General features: G+C 39.9%; 1 protein-coding gene across 5 annotated transcripts in view; it reads right to left on the bottom strand.

Annotated features, from left to right (window-relative positions):
• Positions 1-25130, bottom strand: part of LOC136881281 (CUGBP Elav-like family member 2) — a 1536179-nt gene that overhangs the window by 644883 nt on the left and 866166 nt on the right. For 4 of the 5 annotated variants that reach the window (XM_067154068.2, XM_067154069.2, XM_067154070.2 and 1 more), the window contains exon 4: positions 12168-12216. In XM_067154068.2, coding sequence (XP_067010169.1) covers positions 12168-12216 — 49 coding nt within the window. Of the gene's footprint in view, positions 1-12167; positions 12217-20430; positions 20462-25130 lie in introns of those variants that run through there. The other variant, XM_067154073.2, reaches the window with a different exon arrangement.

Here is a 25130-nt window from a genome sequence, read left to right as displayed (position 1 = left end):
TATCTTAACGATCATAGTTTCAAGGGAATGCTTCTGGTAAAGTCACAGAAACCAGTCGTGTTTCGTCGGAAACAATCAATTACTACTAATCTGCATTTAGGGCAGTCGCCCAGGTGGCAGATTCTCTATCTATTGTTTTCCTAGCCTTTTCTTAAATGATTGCAAAGAAATTGGAAATTTATAGAACATCTCCCTTGGTAAGTTATTCCAATCCCTAACTCCCCTTCCTATAAACGAATATTTGCCTCAATTTGTCCTGTTGAATCCCAACTTTATCTTCATATTGTGATCTTTTGTACTTTTAAAGACACCATCCAAACTTATTCGTCTACTGATGTCCTCCCACGCCATCTCTCCACTGACAGCTCGGAACATACCACTTAGTTGAGCAGCTCGTCTCCTTTCTCCCAAGTCTTCCCAGCCCAAACTTTGCAACATTTTTGTAACGCTACTCTTTTGTCGGAAATCGCCCAGAACAAATGAGCTGCTTTTCTTTGTATTTTTTCCAGTTCCTGAATCAAGTAATCCTGGTAAGGGTCCCATACACTGGAACCATACTCTAGTTGGGGTCTCACCAGAGACAAATATGTATTATTTGCAAACTTTTAAATACGTATTTGAAAATATAACATGTCTTCTAAATTATAAGCGTTTCTGACTACTGAATAACGGTGTGGATTGAAAGCAACGTAGGCAAATAATATGATAGTATAGACACAAAATACAAATACAAGGTGGATCAATCAATCAATGCAACACTTGAGAACTCTTTCGGTTTTGACACTTTTCTAGATACATTTCTACAATTGTAGATAAACGCAGGATGTTTCTTCGATAATACCACTTGATCAACAATAATTACTTCAGGCGAAATACATTAGGAAACTCGAAACTAGTCATTCAAAAAGTTGACAGTTTCTGAATTACTTCACTAAATATTACATTTTCTCGTAGTAAATTGTTCGCGTATATTAGTGTAAGCCTCCTTGGATACGGCTGTTGTAAGAGTGAACACATATCACAGAGTTGAACTTTTCTCTGTACACTCGTACAAAAATATATTTCACATCAAATTCGTATCAATACAAACCCGCAACGATTTCACTCCACCCCGTCCCCCCAACTTTTTTCACTTCGGAAAAGATCCGGTTTCTCATTAACACTCGTCAACTCCACCAAAGGCAGCCTTAAATCGCTTATTTTCTAAATACTTATGAATAATATTTAATAAGAACACTTAACGGAACATGTTGGTCTAGAATAAGATTTCAACTATTAATCGAAAACAAACTACTTACTATCTAAAGGATTTAAAAAGTAATGCTATAATCCGTGCTAAATTCATAGATTTGTAATTATATAATATTGTAATATAACAGTAGTCTTCTTCTTCTTCTTCTTCTTCTTCTCCTCCTTCTCCTTCGTTTAGGCCTACGATGGACCACGTAGTTCTTAACTCTGGTGAGCTATTTTCTTCCTCTTGGTCCAACAGTCCTTCATTCTAGCGCTATGTCTTTTCTTTCTTGAGTCCATTTCACTCCTACTCCTGGACGCAGGGATTTAGTTGTTAGTGACTGGAGAGAGTGAGATGTCTTGACTAACTTTCTGAACTTCTCTCGGTTGTAAATGTTAATGTGATCAATGTTTAGGTATTGAAGGTCTTTCCGAACTAAATTCGTCCATTTGGCATTTGTTGCTTTCCCTCTAGATACAGTGTTGAAGATCCTTGAAGTGAGTCTCTGGCTGTCAATCCTGACTACGTGACCATAGAACATTAGTCTTCTGTTCCTCATAGCTGTTGTAATGCTCTCTATTTTACTGTACAGTTCCTTGTTGTGCCTGATTCTGTACCCATCTCCTTCTTTAATGGGACCTTCAGTTCCAGCTTTCTGAGTTGTCCTTTCCGGGTCATGTTTAGGCATTCTGAGGCGTACAATACAGATGGTCTTACTACGGTGTTGTAATGTTTAAGTTTAAGATTTAAGAAGAGGGATTTAGACTTGAGTATGTTCTTACAAAGATGATAAGCTCTTTCTAATTTAGTGCACCTACTCTTCATTGCAAGGTCGTCATTAACATTTGGGGTTGTCCATTCTCCAAGATATTTGATTGAGTTGGCGTTGTGTATTATTTTGTCCCCCAGAGAAATGAAGTTGGGTGCTTCTCTGATGTTGGTCAGAAATTCTGTTTTATTGACAGCGATCTTCAGCCCTACTTTAGCTGCTATGCGTTCTAGGGAGGATAGCTGGTACGAAGCTTCTTCCATACTTGAAGCTAAGAGTGTGAGGTCATCTGCGAAGGCTAAGCAAGTGACTGTTAACTTGTCTTTTTGTAGTCTATATGTAAGACCAAATATTTGTCAAATATTTACTGTTCTCAGTTCAAATGTTTACTTTGTACAGTAGGTGTGGCACAAGACACTGATGCATATCAAAGAGAAAGGACCAGGGGTGTAGTTTTTGGGTTCTCCAGTTTTGCTTGAAGCCGTCTGAGGTACTACTAATAATAAGGAATTTATTGCGACCGAATGGCCATAATGATACATATATGTCATATTCCTTTTAGAATTTGACCTACATAGTAATACAGCATATTTCCTAGTACTGAGCAGTCATGTCATTCCTTGCTATATTCTACTATTGACCTAGTTCGGTTTAGGAACGTGGTTGTGTGGTAAGTTCCGCATATACTGTTACATAGCTTACACACGCAATTTTCATCTGGGTCACGAAACACTTTTCGGGAGCAAATCTTGTGGTGGAAACCATTAACTGCAAGCCTGGTCACGACTTGCCTCATTTCACACAGAGGTTGCGTCCATTTACTGTCCAGCATCGCATTTGTTGTGTAGAATTCCATCAGTATATCCCGCTTTTTATTCTGTAGATCTTGGAGCAGCTTGCTGTAACTTTCCGCAGTCGGTAGTAGTAGAGTTATCCGTAGATCCTCTATCAGGAACGTCTCTTTTGTAAGCTCGTATACCAGTCTAGAGCTGGTTGTCTTTCATACACCGAGGGCTCTTTTGAGAAATTTGGATTTTGTCTTTTCTATCTCTTCCAATTGCCCGTAGTTAAGAAATTCCCATATTAGCTCGAGTCCACATGTCAGAACGGGCAGCACCTTCGATTGGAAAAGTGCCCTGGCTGTTTCCAGTGAAATTAGATTTATATGTCCAATGTCGTTTATAGCTTTTATTGCAACGGCTGTTTTTGATCTTATGTGTAGCCTAAAGCTTCTTCCTGTACCTGTACAGTAATGTCTAGTCATTTTAAACTGTTGACTATTTTCAGTTCCTTGTCGTTGCAGGTCACTTGGTCGGAAACTGCTGGCCTTCCACCGTTTCGAAAAATTATCATTTCCGTCTTGTTCTCATTAATTGTAACTTCGTTTTTCAGGACCCAGTCACTTAATATGTCTACTGCCTTTTGCAATTCATTCTTTACTAAGAAGCACCGTAATACTGGTCAATGATACCTTCCTTCCTTAAAGCACATATTTCGATATAAATTATTGATATAATTGAAAGGATTGAATAAAAGTTTAAGAAAGGAAGCCTTGGGAAATTCTTTCAAAAGACATGGCAGAGTGATAAATTAACTGCGATGAGAGTGTCGTTTCTTAATGTTGAAGTTGTTATTCATATTAGGGACCAGAAATATCATCGTCCATTAGAACAGTGAGGTTTTGAGCGTAGATACTGTACAGTAAGGTATAGGGTCAAACTCCGGACACATTCTCACACGTAGAAGAAGAAAACATGTTAATATACCTGATATATCAGCGCATCCGGGGTTCGTTGTGACGACGGGTTCGTGCATGTATCAATGCTAATGGAGGGCGTTTCGAACATGTCATGTAAGTAAGAGTTTCATGTATGTTTTCCATGATTATTGTATGATGCAGAGTTGTAGAAAAGAGAGTTTGAAAATAAAGCGTTTCCGGCCCCTTGTCCATATAACATATTCAAGTGGGAGGACATAGAGGAGCAGAAACTACTAGGGGACCCGTGCGAGAAATCTCGCATGTTCATAAAGTATGTGGTGGAGTAGGACCCTGATCAACTACTGGCGAACGAAGGAATACACAAATCAGTACAGCATTAGACAGTCTTACTCACCACTTAATGTAGCCTAATCTTCGATTTTTTAACATTTATAGTATCCACTTGAACGGAAGCAAATGCAAGTGCATTATTATAATGACGAATGTTCCGAAAGTAATTTTTGGTTTTACTAATCATTCTTTTCTTAACCGATAATGAACAGCATATTATAATAACATAAAACAAGCGTCCCAGCGGCCAAAATGTGAAGTGGACAGCAGTGATGGCGCGCATTTTCCTACAGCAACAGTATTTGCGAATCGCACACTTCGTAAAAAATTTTAAACTTACTTTTTAAAGAAATTATCGATATTTATGAAATAAGAGTGGAATTAGTCACTGCTAATGTATATTTTCTTTTGAATGCCCATTTGTCACGATCGGTTACTTGTGAGCGCCACAAAAGGGATCTATACTACTGGAATAATATATATGATACTTTGACAGGAGGAGCCTCCGTGGATCAGATGCCAGCCTCTCACTGCTGGGTTCCGTGGTTCAAATCCCGGTCACTCCATGTGAGATTTGTGCTGGACAAAGCGGAGGCGGGGCAGGTTTTTCTCCGGGTACTCCGGTTTTCCCTGTCATATTTCATTTCAGCAACACTCTCCAATATCATTTCATTTCATCTGTCATTCATTATTCATTGCCCCTGAGGAGTGCGACAGGCTTCGGCAGCCGGCACAATTCCTATGCTCGCCGCTAGATGGGGCTTCATTCATTCCATTCCTGAACTGGTCGAATGACTGGAAACAGGCTGTGGATTTTCATTTTCACTTCGACAGGAAGAAGTGGCGACCGCTTGTACACCACACCCAGGAAACTGGAGCTGGAAAATGATGACGACGACGTGTGCGGAATATGTCCTGAAAGTTTGGCCTAACTTATTGTTACACTCTGTGTGTTACACTGGGTCTAAGGTCATTTGAGTAACTGATTACGCAAGACTAGGGAAGATGATAGCAGTGTAGAAAAATCGAGCACAAAAAACATACCGATAGCCTATATTGAAATCTCGAATCTTGAAACGCTGGTGCTTGTCCATTCCATCATCGAGCTTAGAGACAAGAAAGGCTTGTTATGCAATATTTCTTGACTGATTCCACAACCATAAGGCAAATGTATAGATACTGTATAACATTAACATTTTGGTTTCTATCAATACTCAGTAATACTTTCGTTATACGGCACCTGAACGATCGGAACCTTCTCAGCGAGTATACATTTCTGCAGAAATAAACATTTACTTCTTCTCATTATTATTATTATTATTATTATTATTATTATTATTATTATTATTATTATTATTATTATTATTATTATTATTATATTTATTGTTATTATTCTACTTCCCAGCCTTTGGCCCATTTCCTGGAGTTGGCACTTTCAGCCCAGTTTTACAGCAGGATGCCCTTCCTGACCTCAACCCTGTGTGGAGGGATGCATTCAGTATTACAAGTTTCTATGGTGGCTTGTCGTGTGATGTGTATAAATGAAGATGTATATTAAGACGAACACACACATCTATCCGCCAAGCTAGAGGAATTAATTAGGCAATGTTAGAATTCCCGACCCAGCCGGTAATCGAACCCCTAAAAATATTCTTGGATATCGGATTGCATCGGACGACGTGTTTGAATGGGTACAGGCATGATTCCGTCGACAGACCACTAGTAGTTTCAAGAATGGGACTGACTCTCTTATCAATAATAATAATAATAATAATAATAATAATAATAATAATAATAATAATAATAATAATAATAATAATAATAATAATAATGTTACTTGTTTTACATCCCACTAACTACTCTTTTACGGTTTTCGGATACGCCGAAGTGCCGGAATTTAGTCCCGCAGGAGTTCTTTTACGTGCCAGTAAATCTACCGACACGAGGCTGACGTATTTGAGCACCTTCAAATACCACCGGACTGAGCCAGGATCGAACCTGCCAAGTTGGGGTCAGAAGGCCAGCGCCTTAACCGTCTGAGCCACTCAGCCCGGCAGACTCTCTTATCACTCAGTGATATAAATTTCTTAAGGGGAGTTGGTACCCCCCAACGGCTGGCTCAAAAAATATTAATTTTGCAATTATGACGTTTATTTCATGATGAATGAGTAATTGGGTTGTCCAGAATAACTTCTAACGCCCTCAAAAATTGTTCAAATGATGAGTTGATACTTGAGATTGTGTCCCTATTTCAGTAATGAGTTCAAATTCATATTCTAGTTCCTATGGAGAAAGTAATGTTGAACATCTGAGGGAATGTTTTTGTTGTGTTCATTTATGTCCTGGCTGCTTTCACTGTAAAGCCTGTGTTCAGGAGACTTGCCGATCCTGAACTAATCCGTAACCGGTCGAACTCAGAACCCTAATGAATCATTGAAGAGTGTTGTATGGAGTAAGGTTCCAAAAAACAATGTTTGTAGGATATTACTCATTTTGTACTGGCTTTTATGATGCTGTCAATACTTTCAGTGAGGGGTTCGTTGGTAGGATAAAAGTAATGCAGCAATGAGGGATCGAGCCAGGAGTAACATTCTCCATTTATTTCAAGAAATCTGCGGAGAAACCAGGAAAGGCTTAGGGAATATGATGATGGCGACCCCGTTGATCCAGAATGTTGTGCTGGTATGCATTAAGGTAATCTTGATTTGTTTTTCTCCTTTGTGTTCTGTTAAGCAAAAGGTACGAATATTTAGAAAACTACTATGCATATGAACATGAAATTTCAAACCCTTGTACAAATAGTAGTTTTACTCATTTTGTAGTTTCTAATCTTACTAATTAAAAATGCATTTGTTAATACAGTCTTAAAATCGAATCAAAATTGGGTGTCAGTTAAAGAAGTATATAGATTCAGTCTGTTTAATATTCAAAATCTAAAAACTCCCGTTGACACAAAAGCCCTCAAGCTGTATGTGTACCATATTTCAAAATGGTATTATGTGTACCTAACTTTGGTAAAATTGGTACTTCTGGTGATTGCTTTTGAGCAAACATTTTAACAGGCAGTGGCACAGATACGACTTTTACTTGGGTGGGGGTGGGGAATAATAATAATAATAATAATAATAATAATAATACAGATAATAACTTGGACAAATCATACTACCATCGGGACTAGACAGTAGGGTCAACGTAGAAAAAGCCACCAAACTGTTCCATAAGGTATACAGATTAACGTGGAATTACTATAACAAAAAAAGTCATTTCGCGTATTGCAAAATTACGACACCACAAGACAGCTGTTTTGTCGGGTTTGTACGCCTCAGAAACCACATCCCTTGGAGGTCACTCTAAAATTATAGAAATTAAAAACCAAGAAAGTAAAATTCTCCGGAAAATATATGGTCCTACGAGAGAAAATGGAATGTGGATAAAAGGAGAAGAGCGGACCTCTACTTTATCACGGACGACATCACACAAGATCGTGGAGCCTTACAGTAGGTAAAATAGCAGCCAAACAAAAATTCATGGAGAAACCTAGGAAGAAAACTGGTAGGAAGTGGTTCACAGAGCGCAAGATGCAACACAGTGGATTCATGAAGAGATTTTGGGAAGATAAAACGGCGAAAATCATCAAGCTAACGAATAAGTTCAAACGCGCTCTTTGAATGGGCATAACGAAGAATAAAGAATAAGAAAAAGAAGAATGCAGATAATAAAACACATTTCAAATGGATGTTTTTGCAAGTGGAAGTTTATTATTTTAACCTTCGTAAAAATTATTAGTGTATCTATTTATGATAATGAGTACAAGCGCCTGATCTAAGCCATTGTTGACAGATGTTCCATTTTCATTGGACTGCCCCTTATAACACATCCTATTAAATGTTAATAGGAGAATCAGACTGGACGACTAGGTGAGCTATTACTAGCCTGCGCTCTTGAAAGAATGTGTCAGCCAACCAGGAAGAAAATGTAGGTATCTCCGAGAGATCAGCTTCCAGCGATGCTGCTCTATGAGGGCTCGTCGACGACAGACTGCCGCTGTTTGTTTGGCGTGGCACGACAGCAGAACAATAAGAGAAAGGAAATGACACATTGCAGCTTTTCTATTCATGGCTCGAGTCACCTGCAGTTGTAATTACAATGTATTCTTTTCACACACAGTAGACTATGGAACAGGGACGTTACGAAACAAACAAGTGGTGCGACGGGAAGGTTCTCAGCGTAACAGTATAGTAAATAGAAAGTTCTTAAAATCATTAAAATCTATCATGTAAACAAATCTATATACGAGTATTAAAAGAGTTTACTAAAAGCAGTTTTGGCAAATCCCATCTGTCCGTTCTACTGGACCAATTTGCTTCATTTTTGTTTTAGTCTTTCCGGAATTACCTGCCGATGAATCATGAGACCTTGATAGGTTTTGTAAGTTCAGCCAATTTGGAGTAATCATAAAATAAAATCATTAAATGATCATTCAAAAATTTGCAGGCGAAGGCTTTTTCACTCCCTGTGGGTGGGGGCGGTAGAATAACACCCACGGTATCCCCTGCCTGTCGTAAGAGGCGACTAAAAGGGGCCTCAGGGGCTCTGATCTTTGGAGCGTGGGTTGGCGACCACGGGGCCCTTGCTTCCACTTACTTGTGCCAGGCTCCTTACTTTTATCTATCCTATCCGACTTCCCTTGGTCAACTCTTGTTCTTTTCCGACCCCGACGCTATTAGGTTTGCGAGGGCTAGGGAGTCTTTCATTTTCACGCCCTTCGTGGCCCTTGTCTTCCTTTGGCCGATACCTTCATTTTTCGAAGTGTCGGATCCCTTCCATTTTTCCCTCTGATTAGTGTTATATAGAGGATGGTTGCCTAGTTGTACTTCCTCTTAAAACAATAATCACCACCGAAGGCTTTTTCCCTAACCAGCCATACACTCTGTACTTAGCAGGTTGCTAAGCGACTAACACTTTCATTAATATTCTGATATATGATTTTAACCCTTAGTAATGCCATTGCATGCAGCCATGTTTGATTCATATCTGTCAAGCCAGAGATTATACACTTCCTCTGATCATGAAAGAATAGTATTTTGTGGAAATTTACTCTTTGATGCTGTGACCTTCCCCAGCTTCTAAATATGCTCAACAGCTGGCAGAACGTTCCTAATAACTTACATACTGCTAACAGAAAATATCGACGTACGAGTACGTACAGACGGTATGGTATCAAGTCGACTAGCCTTCTGTATGGCCAGTAATAAAGGACAGGGAGAACCTCCTCATAAAGTGGGTGTCTACTCACCCAAACCAATATTTAGTCACGGCCAGTTGTATGTTGCACTATCTCGGGCAAGATTGTTTGAAAATGTTCAGATCCAGATACGGCCGAATGGTGGAAGCACCGTGAATAATGTACGGAAAAAAGTGTTATAAACTACATTACGAATGAATCAGTTACTATGTACCGCTATTAAATGTTCATATAACTATTGGAAAGGACAGGCATATCACGACGAGATATCTGACCTATTTATAACGAATCGTGCGGAGCAGTATGGGTTCACTAGTAGGATATGTAATTATTCGGTGCCTTCCCTGTAACGTACATATTCTAATTGAACGAATATTTTTTTTACAGTCTGCTTTACGTCGCCCCAACACAGATAATTCTTATGGCGACAATGGGATACGAAAGGGCTAGGAGTGAGAAAGAAGCGACCGTGGCTTTAATTAAGGTACAGTACTTAACAAAAGTTTAAGTGTCCGACTCGTTGGCTGAATGGTCAGCGTACTGGCCTTCGGTTCAGAGGGTCCCGGGTTCGATTCCCGGCCGGGTCAGGGATTTTAATCGCTTCTGATTAATTCTTCTGGCTCGGGGACTGGGTGTATGTGTCCGTCCCAACACTCTCATCATATTCAGACAACATACCACACTACCAACCACCACAGAAACACGTAATAGTGATTACACCCCTCCATCTTCAGAGCTGCCGACAGTGGGGTTCGAACATCTTATCTCTCGAATGCAAGCTCACAGCTACGTGACCCAAACCGCACAGTCAGTTGCTGCGTCAACTGCACGTATACAAAAGGTTCCAAACGCGACGTTATTTGTAGGAAAGAATCTCAATACACTTCTTCGATGGGTATCCAGGGTGTTTCAGGGGGCAGCAGTATGGACTACTTCATCGACTGCTTAGCTGAATGGTCATCGTAGTGGCTTACGGTTCAAAGTGTCCAGGGATTTTAGCTGCATATAGTTGATTGCTCTACCTTGGGGACTGAGAGTATGTGTCAGACTTAGGCTAATACACATATTTATTTAAATCACACCACAAACCACCGCAGAAACTCACAATAGGGAATATATCCCCGTACACACGGTTGGCATCAGGAAAGGCACCCAGCCGTAAAACTGGGCTAAATACATAAAGAATACCAGCCCCCGTAACTGCAAAAATGCCTCAAGAAGTAGTGTAGTATGAACTATTTCAAGTACAAAAGGCCATATACAGGATGGTCGGAAATAACGTGAACCGAGTATATGACCGTTAGAGCGATGGTCATAGTGATAGGTAATTTAAAAAATAAAGTCTATATCTCGCGCCGTTGTCATTTTATCAGCTGCTCAAGTTAGCCAATCAGATCGCTTCGCGGGTGAATTAAAATGGGCTTTACGAGGCGTGTTGCTAAATCTGTGAGCTTCTGCGATCGGATGCCTTTCCTAATGTCAACCTCATCATAAGACTTAATGAGATTAAATGAATAACGTGTGATATATTAGAGTACGAAGGGAGAGGGTGAAACCCGGTGTAGGCACATAGCCTACTCCAGTAGAATAGCACCAAGGGCTCTGATTAAGGCATAACGTTCCCATCCGACGGTCGCATCACCATCAACAGCGTCATACACCCTTATCACATATGAACACTGAGGTTTGGAGTTGGGTCTAGGCTTCTGGCATGCAATCTAGTGATTGGAAATTGTATACCACCACATCTCCTACCCTGCCGGTGAAATTGTTTTCCGACTGACGGGACTCCAACCGGCTAACCACGATGTCAGATCATATAGATTTGACGCCTTAACGATCCGGTCATCAGGCGAGCTCAAACACTCACACATGAATTAGTGATATATTTACTTACGCAAAAACCCTATATACTATAATGTGCAACAGTTCAATACACATGATCTATCGATGCATTTATCGATGCCCAAACCTACATCACCATACTATACATTGTAAACTGGACACATGTGTATGACCATGTTTTCATCGAAATTATCCATGCTAGTAGGTTCCGAAATATTTACGACTCTTTCTGAAACACACTGTATATAGAGTGTGGTGCAAAAGTCAGGCATGGGTTTGAATCAATTACAATTTCTTTTGTTTGGTTTTGAAGGTAATGCCATTGTTTCTTCCAGAAACATTATGTACTTGCTTAGGTCTGCTTATAAAAACGTATATCTCTTGCTTCATCATAAAGAAATTCTCTTTAGAGCATTTTCCATAATTCTACCGAGTTTCCGCTCGAATATTGTTTTTGAGTCTCTCGATGGTTACTAACTTGTTAACCTACAGTAGACGCAATCTTTGAGTTATCTCCAAGAAAATATGTTTACATCTGCGGATCAGTCAGAATAACGGAAGGCTGATTTTCTAAGTGAAGTTCAGTAGATTTCGTCAATGTTACTTTTCCGAGTGTCTATTAAAATACTGCAAAAAGGAAAAGGTGGGCGGGGGGTGGGGGGCGGAGTCGTTGTAAAGGCAAAAGTTATGAAGTATTTCACTCTATGCTTGTCTTACGCCATCCTGTACTATCAACCACAATTTGCAAACTTTCGTTTTCAGGTGTAGTTTCTTAACAAGGTAATTGATTACTAGGAATTCCACAGGTAGTTCAGTAAGTTCCCTCTATGATTTAAACAATAACCGTACTAAACCTTCATATGCTTTCTTCTTTACAAAAGTATATGCTCCAGTTACTTTTTTTCATATGTTCATGACCGTAGTAGATGTCTGATTAACAGTTGCAAATTTCTAGGGAAAAAAAGAAGCCAAACGAACAAAATCACGAAATGCATATCGATCAGATTGTACATCTTCAACTTACCGTTTCTGTTTTCACTATCGGCAGGCTTCATTTGGATTGGATGGTGCATCTGAAAAAATAACAATCATATATTATTTTCTGCTGCATAAAACCAAAATGTATTATTTGTAAACTTCTAAATACGTATTTGAAAATGTAACATGTCTTCTACATTATAAGCGTTTCTGACTGCTGAATAACGGCGTGGATTGAAAGCAACGTAGGCAAATAATATGATAGTATAGAAACAAAATACAAATACAAGGTGGCTCAGTAAGCCAGTTGACAGTAATATAAAAATGAAGGATAAATTTCAGTTGAACTACCAGATAAAGTTTGCGCCTAACAATAAAAAAAGAAAACAGAAAACTTCAATAATATATTTCATTCTTGCTGTTGTAATTGTATACATTTTCATTTTTGATTGACATGAATTATCAACCCACAACCGAACAGCTTTAATTTTCACTTCACTGGCACCTAAAATTCAATGTCCTCGGACACTCCCGATAAATAAATAATAACCTAAAATGTAAAGGGTCCGTACTTTGACAAGGTTTTCAAGAGTGTGTATTGTTGTAAATGAAATGAAATGGCGTATGGGTTTTAGTGCCGGGAGTGTCCGAGGATATGTTCGGTTCGCCAGGTGTAGGTCTTTTGATTTGACACCCGTAGGCGACCTGCGTATCATAATGAGGATGAAATGATGATGAAGACAACACACACACCCAGCCCCCGTGTCAGCGAAATTAACCAATGATGGTTAAAATTCCTGACCCTGCCGGGAATCGAACCCGGGACCCCGTGACCAAAGGCCAGCACGCTAACCATTTTGCCGTGGAGCTGGACTGTATTGTTTGTGGCTATAGCTTCCGTAGTGTTAAAGGGATACCTCTAAACATAAAACCAGTATTTTATACATTAGTGTCAAGCTTAGTTAAGTTTTCTGTTTTATCTCTCGATACGTACAGTAGGTTTCTTTTCACTCAACAGCGTGTTTAAAGATTTAATTGAAATTATATTGAAGTTTTATTTCGTGGTCAAGCTGGCGAAGTTGCTAGTTCAGAAAAAATGAAAAACTTGAGTAGAAAAATTCACCCAATTCAAATAATTGTACGCAAGTTACTCTCGTCTAGTATGGCCCCGTTGCAAACACCTGTTAGTCTAATTTGAGTTGTGTTAATTACTTAAATCGAAATTTTATCTGGTGCTGAAGAGTTAAAATATAATAATATTTTGTTTACGTTACACTAACTACTTTTGACGGTTTTCAGAGACGCCAAGATGCCAAAATTTTGTCCCACAGGAGTTCTTTTTACGTGCCAGTAAATATACGTACTTGAGCCCCGGAGTGAGCCAGGATCGAACCTATCAAGTTGGGATCAGAAGGCCAGCGCCTCAACCGTCTGAGCCACTCAGCCCGGCGAATTAAAAAGTAAATGTTCGTTAAAATAATCAATAGTCAATCTAAATTACCGCCTCTTTTAAATGGAGTAGGAAGAATTCCGATCTTAAGATTCCGGGTGCCGGGCTGAGTGGCTCAGACGGTTAAGGCGCTGGCCTTCTAACCCCAACTTGGCAGGTTCGATCCTGGCTCCGTCCGGTGGTACTTGAAGGTGCTCAAATACGACAGCCTCGTGTCGGTAGATTTACTGGCACGTAAAAGAACTCCTGCGGGACTAAATTCCGGCACCTCGGCGTCTCCGAAGACCGTAAAAGTAGTTAGTGGAACGTAAAGCAATTGACAGTTAATTAATCATTATTAAGATTCCGGGTAGGTTGAGGAAGAGTCGGAGAACAAACGAGTAACGAAAGGCATGAGAATGAATGTTACTCGAGCACTCTGATTCTGTAACGGTGCTCGAGGCAGGAAAGAGGATACGCTGACCAAGAACGTGTGAGAACGTATGATCAGGAGCAGGAGAATGCTGCACGTAAGTAGAAATAATATTCTTTTTCTTGTGTTCGTGTTCGTGCGCGTGTGTCTGTGTGTGTGTGTGTGTGTGTGTGTGTGAGAGAGAGAGAGAGAGAGAGAGAGAGAGAGAGAGAGAGAGAGAGAGAGAGAGAGAGAAGTTTGACAAGACATCTGGCTATTGGTCTTAATTGTACTTCCGAAGCGCAAGAAATGTTATTCCACACCCTCAAAACAGTCCGTGGCACAACCGAGAATCGAATCCAAGCAAACCGGAATTAAGTCCTAAAACAGTCTTATATATGAGAGTTCACAGCCATAGTGAATCAAACTCACTGTTTTCTATCTTATATAGATGGTGTAAAAGTTACTGAAATCTCTGTTCTATTCACTCCCATAGTAAACGAAATCGTAAGTTCATTTGCTGTCCCAGAGTTGTTATATTTGTAAAGAACAAGTGAAGAGAGTGGTATGTTACAATAATTACAGTCAAACATCTAAATGAGTCACTTAACCATTTCGTAACTTCTGGTGAAGAATATAGTCCTCATTCAACATTTGATACGTTAGGTGAATTTAAACACGGTACATGATATTTCCTTAATTATTATATTAAAAATAATTAATTTTGGGCCCCCTCCGTGGCTCAGACGGCAGACTATCGGCCTCTCACAAATGGGGTCCGTGGTTCAAACCCTGGTCACTACATGCCAAATTTGTGCTGGACAAAGCGGAGGCGAGACAGTTCTTCTGCAGGCACGCCAGTTTTCCCCTTCATATATCATCCAGCAACACTCTCCGCAATCATTTCATTTCATATATCATTCACTAATCATTGCCCCAGAGGAATGCGACAAGCTTCGTCAGCCGGCATAATTTCCTAACCTCGGTGCCAGAACGGGGCTTCATTCATTCCATTCCTGGTGTATCAGTTGACTGGAAATAGGCTGTGGACTTCTTCGTTACGAAAACATTTTGAAATTGCAAATAATAGACTGTAAGAAATCAATAGTTTTCGCTGTATATTGCCATAGTGAACCATTTCTTAGATATTGTCAGATGGATTTTGTCCCCACATATGTTTAGTCGAGGTTTCAATACAACAGAAAACGCTTTTGCAACCAAGAAAATCGCAGCGTACTGCTTTCTCACATGCAACCAAATAACCTGTTTTCATCTTCAATTGTGATATGTTTTAAGCCAGGAGATCCCAAGGATTGTCTGGCTGTCGATGTTGTTGCTTTCTTAGCACCAGCCAGGGGTCACGTGTAGGGCACTTTGAGGTTAAACATACGGACGTGAAGCAACAGCGCTGGGGATCATCAGCATCTACCCTACGGTCTTCAGCTCTTGGTCTTGTGTACTCTGCTGCAGAATACTGCTCATCAATATGGCTGAACAGCAGTCACACCAAATTAATTGACACTCAGCTGAATTTACACTATGCGTATGATATCAGGGACAATTAGATCTACTCCTACTTTCTGGCTACCTGTTCTATCCCATATTCCACCACCTCACCTCCGTCGAGAAAATGCTCTCCTACGGGATTATAAGAAAATAACTAACAGTCAGTCAGTTGCCAATCCATGGTGACATGAATGATGCTCTTATTAAGAGGCTAAAATCTAGATACCCACGTGTTAGAACAGCCAGAAACCTAGTAGACGCTAACTTTAATATGCTGCAGGCCTGGAAGCAAGTATGGTTATCCAGTGCTCCATCAGAATATCACAACATACCATGGCTGAAAAACAAGCCAGAGGGTTTTGATCTTCCACGCAAGACCTGGACAACAATCAACAGGATTCGCACTGGCCACAGCAGATGTGCCGACTGCCTCCATAAATGGGAAATACTTAATTCGGCGGCGTGCAGTTGTGGTGCTGTGAAGCTAACAGTTCGGCACATTGTGGAGCAGTGTCTTCTCACTGCCTACCAGGGAAACCCAAGAGACTTTTTTCTGCTCTCACCCTTGTGTGTTGACTATGTAAATAATTTGAACCTGTAAATACTTCAAATTGTAAATATTAGTCATTACTACTGTATTTATATGTAATGTGATGTGTTAGCCATACGCTAAATAAATAAATAAATAAATCTTCAATTATTTTTCATATTCTTGTCATCATTATCGCCGGGAGCGTTCGTTGATAAAGCGTTGTTAGCTTATCTCCCACCTTGCAGCGTCAGAATATTACGGCACAGCTTTACGCACAGGAAAGAAGTCTGTCGTATATTGATGTAGCTTCCAATAGAGCAGAGTTGGTCAGTGTTGTACCTGACGAAACATCGACTTCATAAATAATTCCAGCAGGAAACTATTTTTCATCCAGACAAAAGCAAGTCGTTCGATCATAATCAATAGCGTGCGGCAGTGATCCACTCCATTCGCTCTCATGTTAGCACAACTGAAAGCCTGCCTTTCCCCGAGAACAATGAGCTACTTCAGATACAATAGGTGAATGTCTACCACTTCAACACCGCTGTTGTTTGTCGAGGTACGAGAAATACATCAGCGTTAACAGTTTCTCAATTGATTTGTGTTCGGTAAACAAGAGGACCTCTTAAGTCAGTCAGACTCACTTGTTGGTTTATGCCCCAATTCCTGATGACCGACGCAACCTCGGGAGGAAACTCTCCATTTTAGTCACGACTTGGACTTGGGGAGGTCGCAGTTAGATGTAGCTATTCGTTTTATTTGATTAAATCCTAGAAAATAAGTAAAGGACAAAACAATAAACGATTAACCCATACGTTCCTCCGTTTCAAAGTGGTTGAAATTCCACGAACCTTGGAGGCCCCGAGGCCATGATCACGGCTATCCTGTTCAACTGTTCCTCTTCGTATGTCGACCAGATGAATTCACAATGAGCAATAGTTGGTCAGGGAATTGCGAAGTGAAAATGTCGTAATAGTCCAACGTGACCTGAGTGTTCAATACTCCAAAACGGTTGTATTTTGAGTATAGCATCAAACTACGCCACATTTCCGTAATCAGCCGCTGAGTACTGCCGACTCTTGCGAGAAAAAGGGATCTACAGTATCCACCGAAGAACCATTAACAGTGATCTTTTTCCTTTTTTTTAAATATCTGAAGCCATCTCTTTTCAGGTTCAGCTCATTTAATTTTTAATCTGTTAGGTTCTTCAATCTACAGAAACTAATTTTGAGTAATACATTTATGAACTATCCGAAAAAAGAAGACATATGGTAATAGCATTATACTTGAAATAGAAAAGATTGAAATAGAATGAAATGTTTCGTTCTTAAAAGAACATAATCAGATTCTATCAAATCACTCAAATATTTAGTAATGTATAAACATTTATGTTTATTTCTGCTTAAATATTTATGAACTCGGAATCTGGAACTTATCTTAATGATCCTGTTTTCTCTCTAGGACTTCATTTCTAAATATTTGGGTGTGATTTTAAAGAATCTGATGATGCTCCTTTAAGAACGAAACACGTCATTCCATTTTTATTGAGTTGTTCCTTTTTCACGTAAAATACTGTTTTTGTTGCTATTCGCTTTACGTCGCACCGACACAGATAGGTCTTATGGCGACTATGGGACAGGAAAGGACTAGGACTGGGAAGGAAGCGGCCGTGGCCTTAATTAAGGTACAGCTCCAGCATTTGCCTGGTCTGAAAATGGGAAATCACGGAAAACCATCTTCAGGGCTGCCGACAGTGGGGTTCGAACCCACTATCTTCCGAATACTGCATATTGGTCGCGCTTAAGCGACTACAGCTATCGAGCTCGGTAAAAATACTGTTACCATATGTTTTCTTTTTATCAGCTAGTTTATAAATTTATTACTCAAAATTTGTTTCGGCAGACTGAAGAACCGAACCTTAAGTTAAAAGGAAAATCTCGCTGATCTTTGTATATCTAAAACTGCTCAACGCAAATCGTTTCCCAGACTCGGTTCAAGCGTGATCGACGAAAGATAGCAATAATGATGTTATTCGTTTTTACGTCCCAGTAACTACTTTTACGGTTTTCGGGGACGCCGAGGTGCTGGAATTTAGTCCCGCAGGAGTTATGTTACATGCCAGTAAATCTACCGACACTACGCTGACGTATTTGACAAGTTACGAGTTCCTAATGGTTGGGTAACTCCACCTTTACAATACTATAAAACTGTTTTCCTATTAAAAAGGGACATGTTTCGCCTCCCTTATATGAGACATCTTCAGCCTTAATAAAATTATAGTAAAAAACACAATCTTCCTGATGACAATCTAAAACAATCACTTATCCATAAATCTAGGAGTCAATGTGACTTAGTCAAATCAATCAACAACAACAAAAAAGACAAATGAAAGTAGTTCATATTGTTAAAATATCTTGTGATGAAAATATGTCATGAAGGTAGACAGCTGGAAATTGAAAGTTTTATTGGACTTATAATTCTTAAATTAAAAAGTTCAATATTAGAGTAATAATGTTCTGAATACATTAATATTGTAGCATTATGTGACTAATTGAATTCGTCACAGGAAAAATGTTGAGTTGGTAAACTCGTGGAATTCACTGTTTCAACTGTCGTTGGTTGGCTCACATGTGTACAAAACTCCATTCTTTACATCTGTAACAGACATTCGTGTCTCACTTTCTCAGCCTGAGTGGAAATATCAGCGGAAAAGCAGAGGCCAACTGCTGAAAATATCTGTCAGACAGGACCGACTAAATCTATTCTCGCTTGCTGATCCTACCACGGCGACGTAGACTAGTAAATACCTGTTGTCTTCACCCGGAGGCTGGTTGAATCATCAGACAGCACAAACACAGTTTTTTGTTTTTGTAGGGTAACTGCAAAAACCGATGGCGGCTCCATAATGAGGCGTACAAGGCATGACGACGAGTCAGATAGTTTGCCATTGCTTTCCTCAATGGGCCAGAAAGTGCTACTATTGCAGCACGACTGTCGGTATGAGTAGCATCTTTCAACACATCCATCAGTGCTCAAAATGTCACTACTCAGCAACGCGCATACATTAGCAGCTTCCAATAATAATAATAATAATAATAATAATAATAATAATAATAATAATAATAATAATAATAATAGGCAGCACAGACTTTTACGATGAACAAGAAAGGTCTAATGGAAAACTAGAGGCTAAAGAAAAGAAGATTTTGAGAAAAATCCTAGGTCCCATTAAAGAATACAGGGAGTACAGAGGCGTCACAAGCACGAATTATACAAACACGTGGAGAAGACAAGTGACACGATTGGAAAACTAAGGATGGCCTCTTATAGCCGCCTGACACGAATGATCCCAGGCAGGAAATCTAAACTGATATTAAAGTACTTTCAAGATAAGGAAACCAAAAGGGCATGGTTCACAGAAGTTGAGAAAGATCTACGAGAAAAGGAAATTTCTCCTAAAGATATCCAAGAGCGTGCTCCGCTTAAGGAAAAACTACGTACGCACAAAGGTTTCCAGGAAAAGCCGAAGCTGAAGCTGAAGACAGGGATTGCGTGGACCCAAGAGAGAAAAGAAGAACACTGGAGACGAATACAGGAGCATTGGGTGGCAGTTAAAGCTCGAAAAAGGAAATAGTTGAACTGACGTGGTCCCTAGTTGGCCGACACGAAGAAGTAATAATAATAATAATAATAATAATAATAATAATAATAATAATCATCATCATCATCTTGCCGGGCTGAGTGGCTCAGACGGTTGAGGCGCTGGATTTCTGAACCCAACTTGGCAGGTTCGATCCTAGCTCAGTCCGGTGGTATTTGACGGTGCTCAAGTACGTCAGCCTCGTGTCGGTAGATTTACTGGCACGTACAAGAACTCCTGCGGGGCAAAATTCGGCACCTCGGCCGGTAAAAGTAGTTAGTGGGATGTATAAAAAATAATAACTTCCCAGTAACTGCTTGTACGGTTTTCTGAGACGCCGAGGAGCCGTAATTTAGTCCCGCAGGAGTTGTTTTACGTGCCAGTAAATCTACCGACAGGAGGCTGACGTATCTGAGCACCTTCAAATACTACCGGATTGAGCCAGGATCGAACCTGGCAAGTTGGAGTCAGAAGGCCAGCGCCTCAACCGTCTGAGCCATTCAGCCCGGCTGCAGCTTTCATACTGTAAACGAGACAAGTCTTCGGTGGAAGCTACAGTGCTTCCATCAAGAAATGGCCACAGGCAGACATACAAATTGAGAAAACAGTAAGCACATGGTAGTACATACTATATATATCATGCCTTCCGCTTGCGTGTAGCGAAGCCCAGAATCTCAAAAGTGTTTGCTTAAAACTATTAGGCAATTGATATTCAATCGTCAATACTAGTATTATCAAGAAGACAACAGTTAAATTATGAAAGCATGTTTAATGAGAAGTAATGAATTACCTTGCTCACGACGAGAAGACACACCTACCGGCCACTCGAAGAAAGAGACCCACAGAATACTCCTCTTGAGTTTAAATTTAGCGCAAGCTTGTCGCGCGAAGCGGGCCTTACATTCTTGGCAGGCGAGTCGAACCTCGAACTTTAAAGACATCTTCCTAACAGTCGTGCAGACAGAGGAGAGTATTTTAACTACACCCATGAACAAAGAAAGAGATCTTCAACCGCGACGAATTAATCGTGTGTTCCTGACCCTCGCAACACGCCAACTGCACTCAGAGAACAACATTCGCGACACTGTCCGAAGGCTACACCTAAACAAATATTTGATTAAATCAGGGCAGTGTGATTTTTCGAACTTCTATAGTGTTCATTTCTAATTAGGCAATTTAGCGTTGCAAGGTACCAGGTTATTCCCGATGTAGTTTCAAGTGTAGAAGCAAAGTAATCTACTTTCGGTGGAGTGTTAACTGAAGTATGTAGTGGTATTAGTGAATTCACGTGTTCTGCTGTGTAGTGGTAAGCCAAAAAGTTTCAAATTTACATTCTATGTAATCATTGCTCTTTCTCTCGTATCCGGCTCCTTGGTTGAATGGCCAGCGTGTTAGTCTTCAGCTCTGAGAGCCCTGGGTTCAATTTCTGGACGGGCCTGGGATTTTAACCACGTGTGGTTAATTCCTCTAACTCGGGGACTGGGTATGTTATGTTCGCGTAATACACATCTTCACATACATACAACACACCACACTGCACTAGAACCACTACCACAGAAATACGCAACAGTTAACACTCCCCTCCACAGAGGACTGGTGTCAGTAAGGACATCCGGCGGTAAAATGAGGCTAAATGCATACAAATTGTCGGCTCCAGGTAACTGGGAAAGGACCAGGAAGAAGCTGTTGTTCTTGTCATTGGTGATTAACATGGACACTTAATGCATCTATTTAAAGCAGTATATTTGTACTCAAGTTTTTTTATAGAAAACGTTTCTAAAAAATACGTAACTAAACAAAGAAATTGAAAACAAATATTGAAACGAAGAAATATAATCAATGTTGCACTTCATATTATCTGTTCACTGTCGTAAGTATTGTTCAGCCATTTGTTAGCAATCTCATTCTCCAACGAGAACAACACATACTTCAGCGCCAACGACAAATCAGAGAGGCTACAAAGAAAAAGGGTACCTCTCCTGGCTTTACCTTCAGAAAGTTGGTCAGTGTGTCAATACAAGCACTATACAGCTGTACGTCGAAATTTTTCGACGTTACCATCAGAGAACAGCCGGAACTGTGTAAAATTTCTACCCTTGGTACTTGGTGGTGATAATTAGGGGATCCACAAACTCGCAGTTTTTATCCAGTCATATGGAGAAATTAAAATTTCTCAACCATAATTTATCAGGCGCTAGTCTCCGTAATCGCTCTTAGTTACGAACGACCGTGTGAGTGAAGGGAACAAGTTATTGTTTTTCGTGCTGAGTTCGGCATCCGTTTTTTTGAAGGATTTTCACGTACACTTTACGCATTTCTTTCTAATGTTTAACCTGAGTTCACAATTTTTAAGTCTTATATGTCTTTAAGGGCGTCTTTGGTTCTACTTTTGGTAACACAGTGCCACCTATCAGAACTTACCGAAATTACATGAACAAGAACAAAAGAACAGCAGCTTGCTACTGAATATGTGCCGGATAAATCAATCGCAGTCTTCTAGGTTCATTACTGAATAAATGCAATTTCTTACTATGGAACTTATATCTATTTTGTGTAATAAACTCTATGAACAACATAATGTCATAAGTTTTACAAAATGGCTAAAGGCATCATTCACTACAACTCGTATATGAAGATAGACATGTTATAAATAAAAATTTAAAAAATGTGTCAAATAATGCCCTTTTTGTATGCATTCAAGAGGTCATATTTCACTAGAATTATTTCTGTGGTAAAATATTTACATGTAAAAGGATTAAATAATTATTTCAAATATTATTATCATCATCATCATCATCGTCTTCAACATGTCGCCTTATCGCTGCAGCCACAATCGACTATCCCCTTCCTTGCATACGAACCTCACCCCACCTTCAATGATTGTCTTTCTCGGGTACGTACAGCGGCCTCAGCCGTCCTTACAAGTTCTTTCGTAAGACCATGGCTTGAAGAATATTCTGCAGGAGGATATCGTTTGGAGGTGCACAATATATCACCACTTTCCTCTTCCTTACTTTTTCCGAACAAAACACTGGCCATTTCTTGAACTAATTTAATTGAGGACGACCCAGTCAGAACGACAACAATTACACTAGACGATGAATGACAACACTTCACAAATTAATGGCTATTTACAAATGTCTCTTATTCTCACAGCTGGTTTTTCGGCTGTCAGTATTCTCCTGGAACGACGATTTTCCATAATCCTGACTGACAGGTTTCAACTTTCACTTTGCTTCGCACGTACCATAGTCACTTCGCACAGCAGTTCCATGGAATCGGATTCGAACATACGTCCATTGGCTATCACAATGCACGACTGCTGTACATTTGGCTCGACTCTAGACAAGACCATTAATTCACACATTCAACTCATCTGGCCGCTCCACATACTGAACTCTTAGCTCACGACTTGTAACTGATATAATACCAATATAATGGTCCGTTATTGGACATTATACATTTTCCAGCTAACTCATTCTTGGTTGCCTGCGTTTCGCCCTCGTGTGCTAAGTTAGGCTCGCCAGTTGGGACACCACCCAAGACGCAAGGCTAGTGCATACCGTGGAGGCCACTGCATAGGCTATTTGAAGCCACCAACAGTGCCAATGCACTATGAGAGCTATGTCTCATTTCCAAAAAATAGATGCCTGCCTGATAGTCAAACACTCCACACAAGACAACAATCGATCATTCACCACTGATTTGCCTTTAGGGCTCTCGCCCAGGAGATAGATTCCCTATGAGTCGTTTACCTAGTCTTTTCTAAAATTATTTCGAAGAAGTTAGAAATTTACCAAAAATCACTTTCGATAAATTATTATGATCCCAAATTTCTATTCCTATCCCCTTGAATTCCAACTTTATCTTCATATTATCATCTTTCCTAATTCTAAAAAGTCAATTGAAGCTTATACGACTATTAATGCCAGCTCGGAACAGGTCGCTTAATCGAACTGTTCATCTCCTTACTCGTAAGTCTTCCCAGCCCTAAGTTCACAATATTTTCGTAACACTACTCTCTTGTCGGAAATCACCTAGAACAAACCGCGCTACTTTCCTTGGAATCTTTCCCAGTTCTCGAAACAAGTAATTCTAATGAGGATCCCATACACTGGAACCATACTGTAATTGCGGTCTTACCGGTGACTTATACGCCTTCTCCTTCGTATCCTAACTACAATCTCTAAATTCCCTCATAACCATGTAAAGAAACCTTTACTTAAACCCCTGTTTATGTGATTACCCCAATGTAGACCTTTTCTTATATTAACACGTAGGTACCTACAGTGATCTCCCCATGAGTTACTTTGAATGAAGAATTTCTTGCGGGAGAATGGCCATAGTGTATATATTTATATATTTATTCAGGATCAGCAACAGCATAATGCCGAATTTAGTTTAGACATTAATCTATATAATAATGCAACATATTTACATACATTCTATTCAATAATATATTCTTTGAGGGACTTCGTTCTCCTCTGGCATTTGTCAAAATGATAACGTTCACACTTGCTTTAACATAATGGACACGCGCATTCCTCTGTTGGTTCGTGACATCCTTGTCTTGTACATAATATGAAAGCCATGTATGGCTAGTCTGTTGATAGCGCTCCTCATACTGTTGTTGGGCTCAGTTCAGTTCCTATATATCATTGCATCCGAAGTATAGAAATCCGGGTCAATCTCTTTCCGCTTACGTCTTCTGATTCATAGGTACTCCTGTTCTTGTTCTGTAGATGCCAGCATCTTCCACCTTAGTTTTTCTATTAGAAACGGTTCCCTCGCCAGTTTGTAAACCATCCTTGAAGGTGTCATTTTTTTATACTCCCAGAATACTTTTCAGGTATCCGCTTTTACGTTTTCTATAGAGTTCAGATCTCCTACTGTTAATTTTTCCCATGTTAATTCTAGGCAGTAGGTAACTATTGGTACGATCTTTGCGTGGAATAGTGTGATGGCTGTATTTATTGACAGTTTGGTAGGTTCCTTTATGTCGTAGATTGCTCTCAATGCTGCGATTGTCCTTCCTGTGATGTGAAATCTGAATGATCTTGCTGCTGTTTGTAAAGTGAGTCCTAGATACCTGAACTGATTTACAACTACAAGTGGTTTGCTTTCAGTTTCCAAGTTATCTTTGTGCGCTAATTTACCACTTTTACGGAAAACCATTTGCACTGTTTTGTTTTTACTTATTTGTAATTCCTTCTTCTCTGTCCATATTGAGATTTTGGGTGCTTCCTGTAGTTTTTCCTTGTTAGTTGAGCCTATGGCTATGTCGTCAGCATACATGTACGTAGTTACTTCCTTTTCCCTTTTGCTTTCTATTATAACCGCGGTGAATATGTTCAATAAAATGTGGCTAAGCGGATCCCCTTGTAAGACTCCTTTAGTTTGGGTGATCGGTTTGGACTCGTCTACTGTGTCTATGACTTTCACCCCATCAACGCAGTAATTTAAAACCGGTGGTGAAACGACCTCCCAAAT

Source organism: Anabrus simplex, chromosome 9, assembly GCF_040414725.1.
Source record: "Anabrus simplex isolate iqAnaSimp1 chromosome 9, ASM4041472v1, whole genome shotgun sequence".
NCBI classification, from domain to species: domain Eukaryota; kingdom Metazoa; phylum Arthropoda; class Insecta; order Orthoptera; family Tettigoniidae; genus Anabrus; species Anabrus simplex.
Note: the sequence above shows the minus strand (reverse complement) of the source record. Positions and strands in the feature narration are given on the sequence as shown.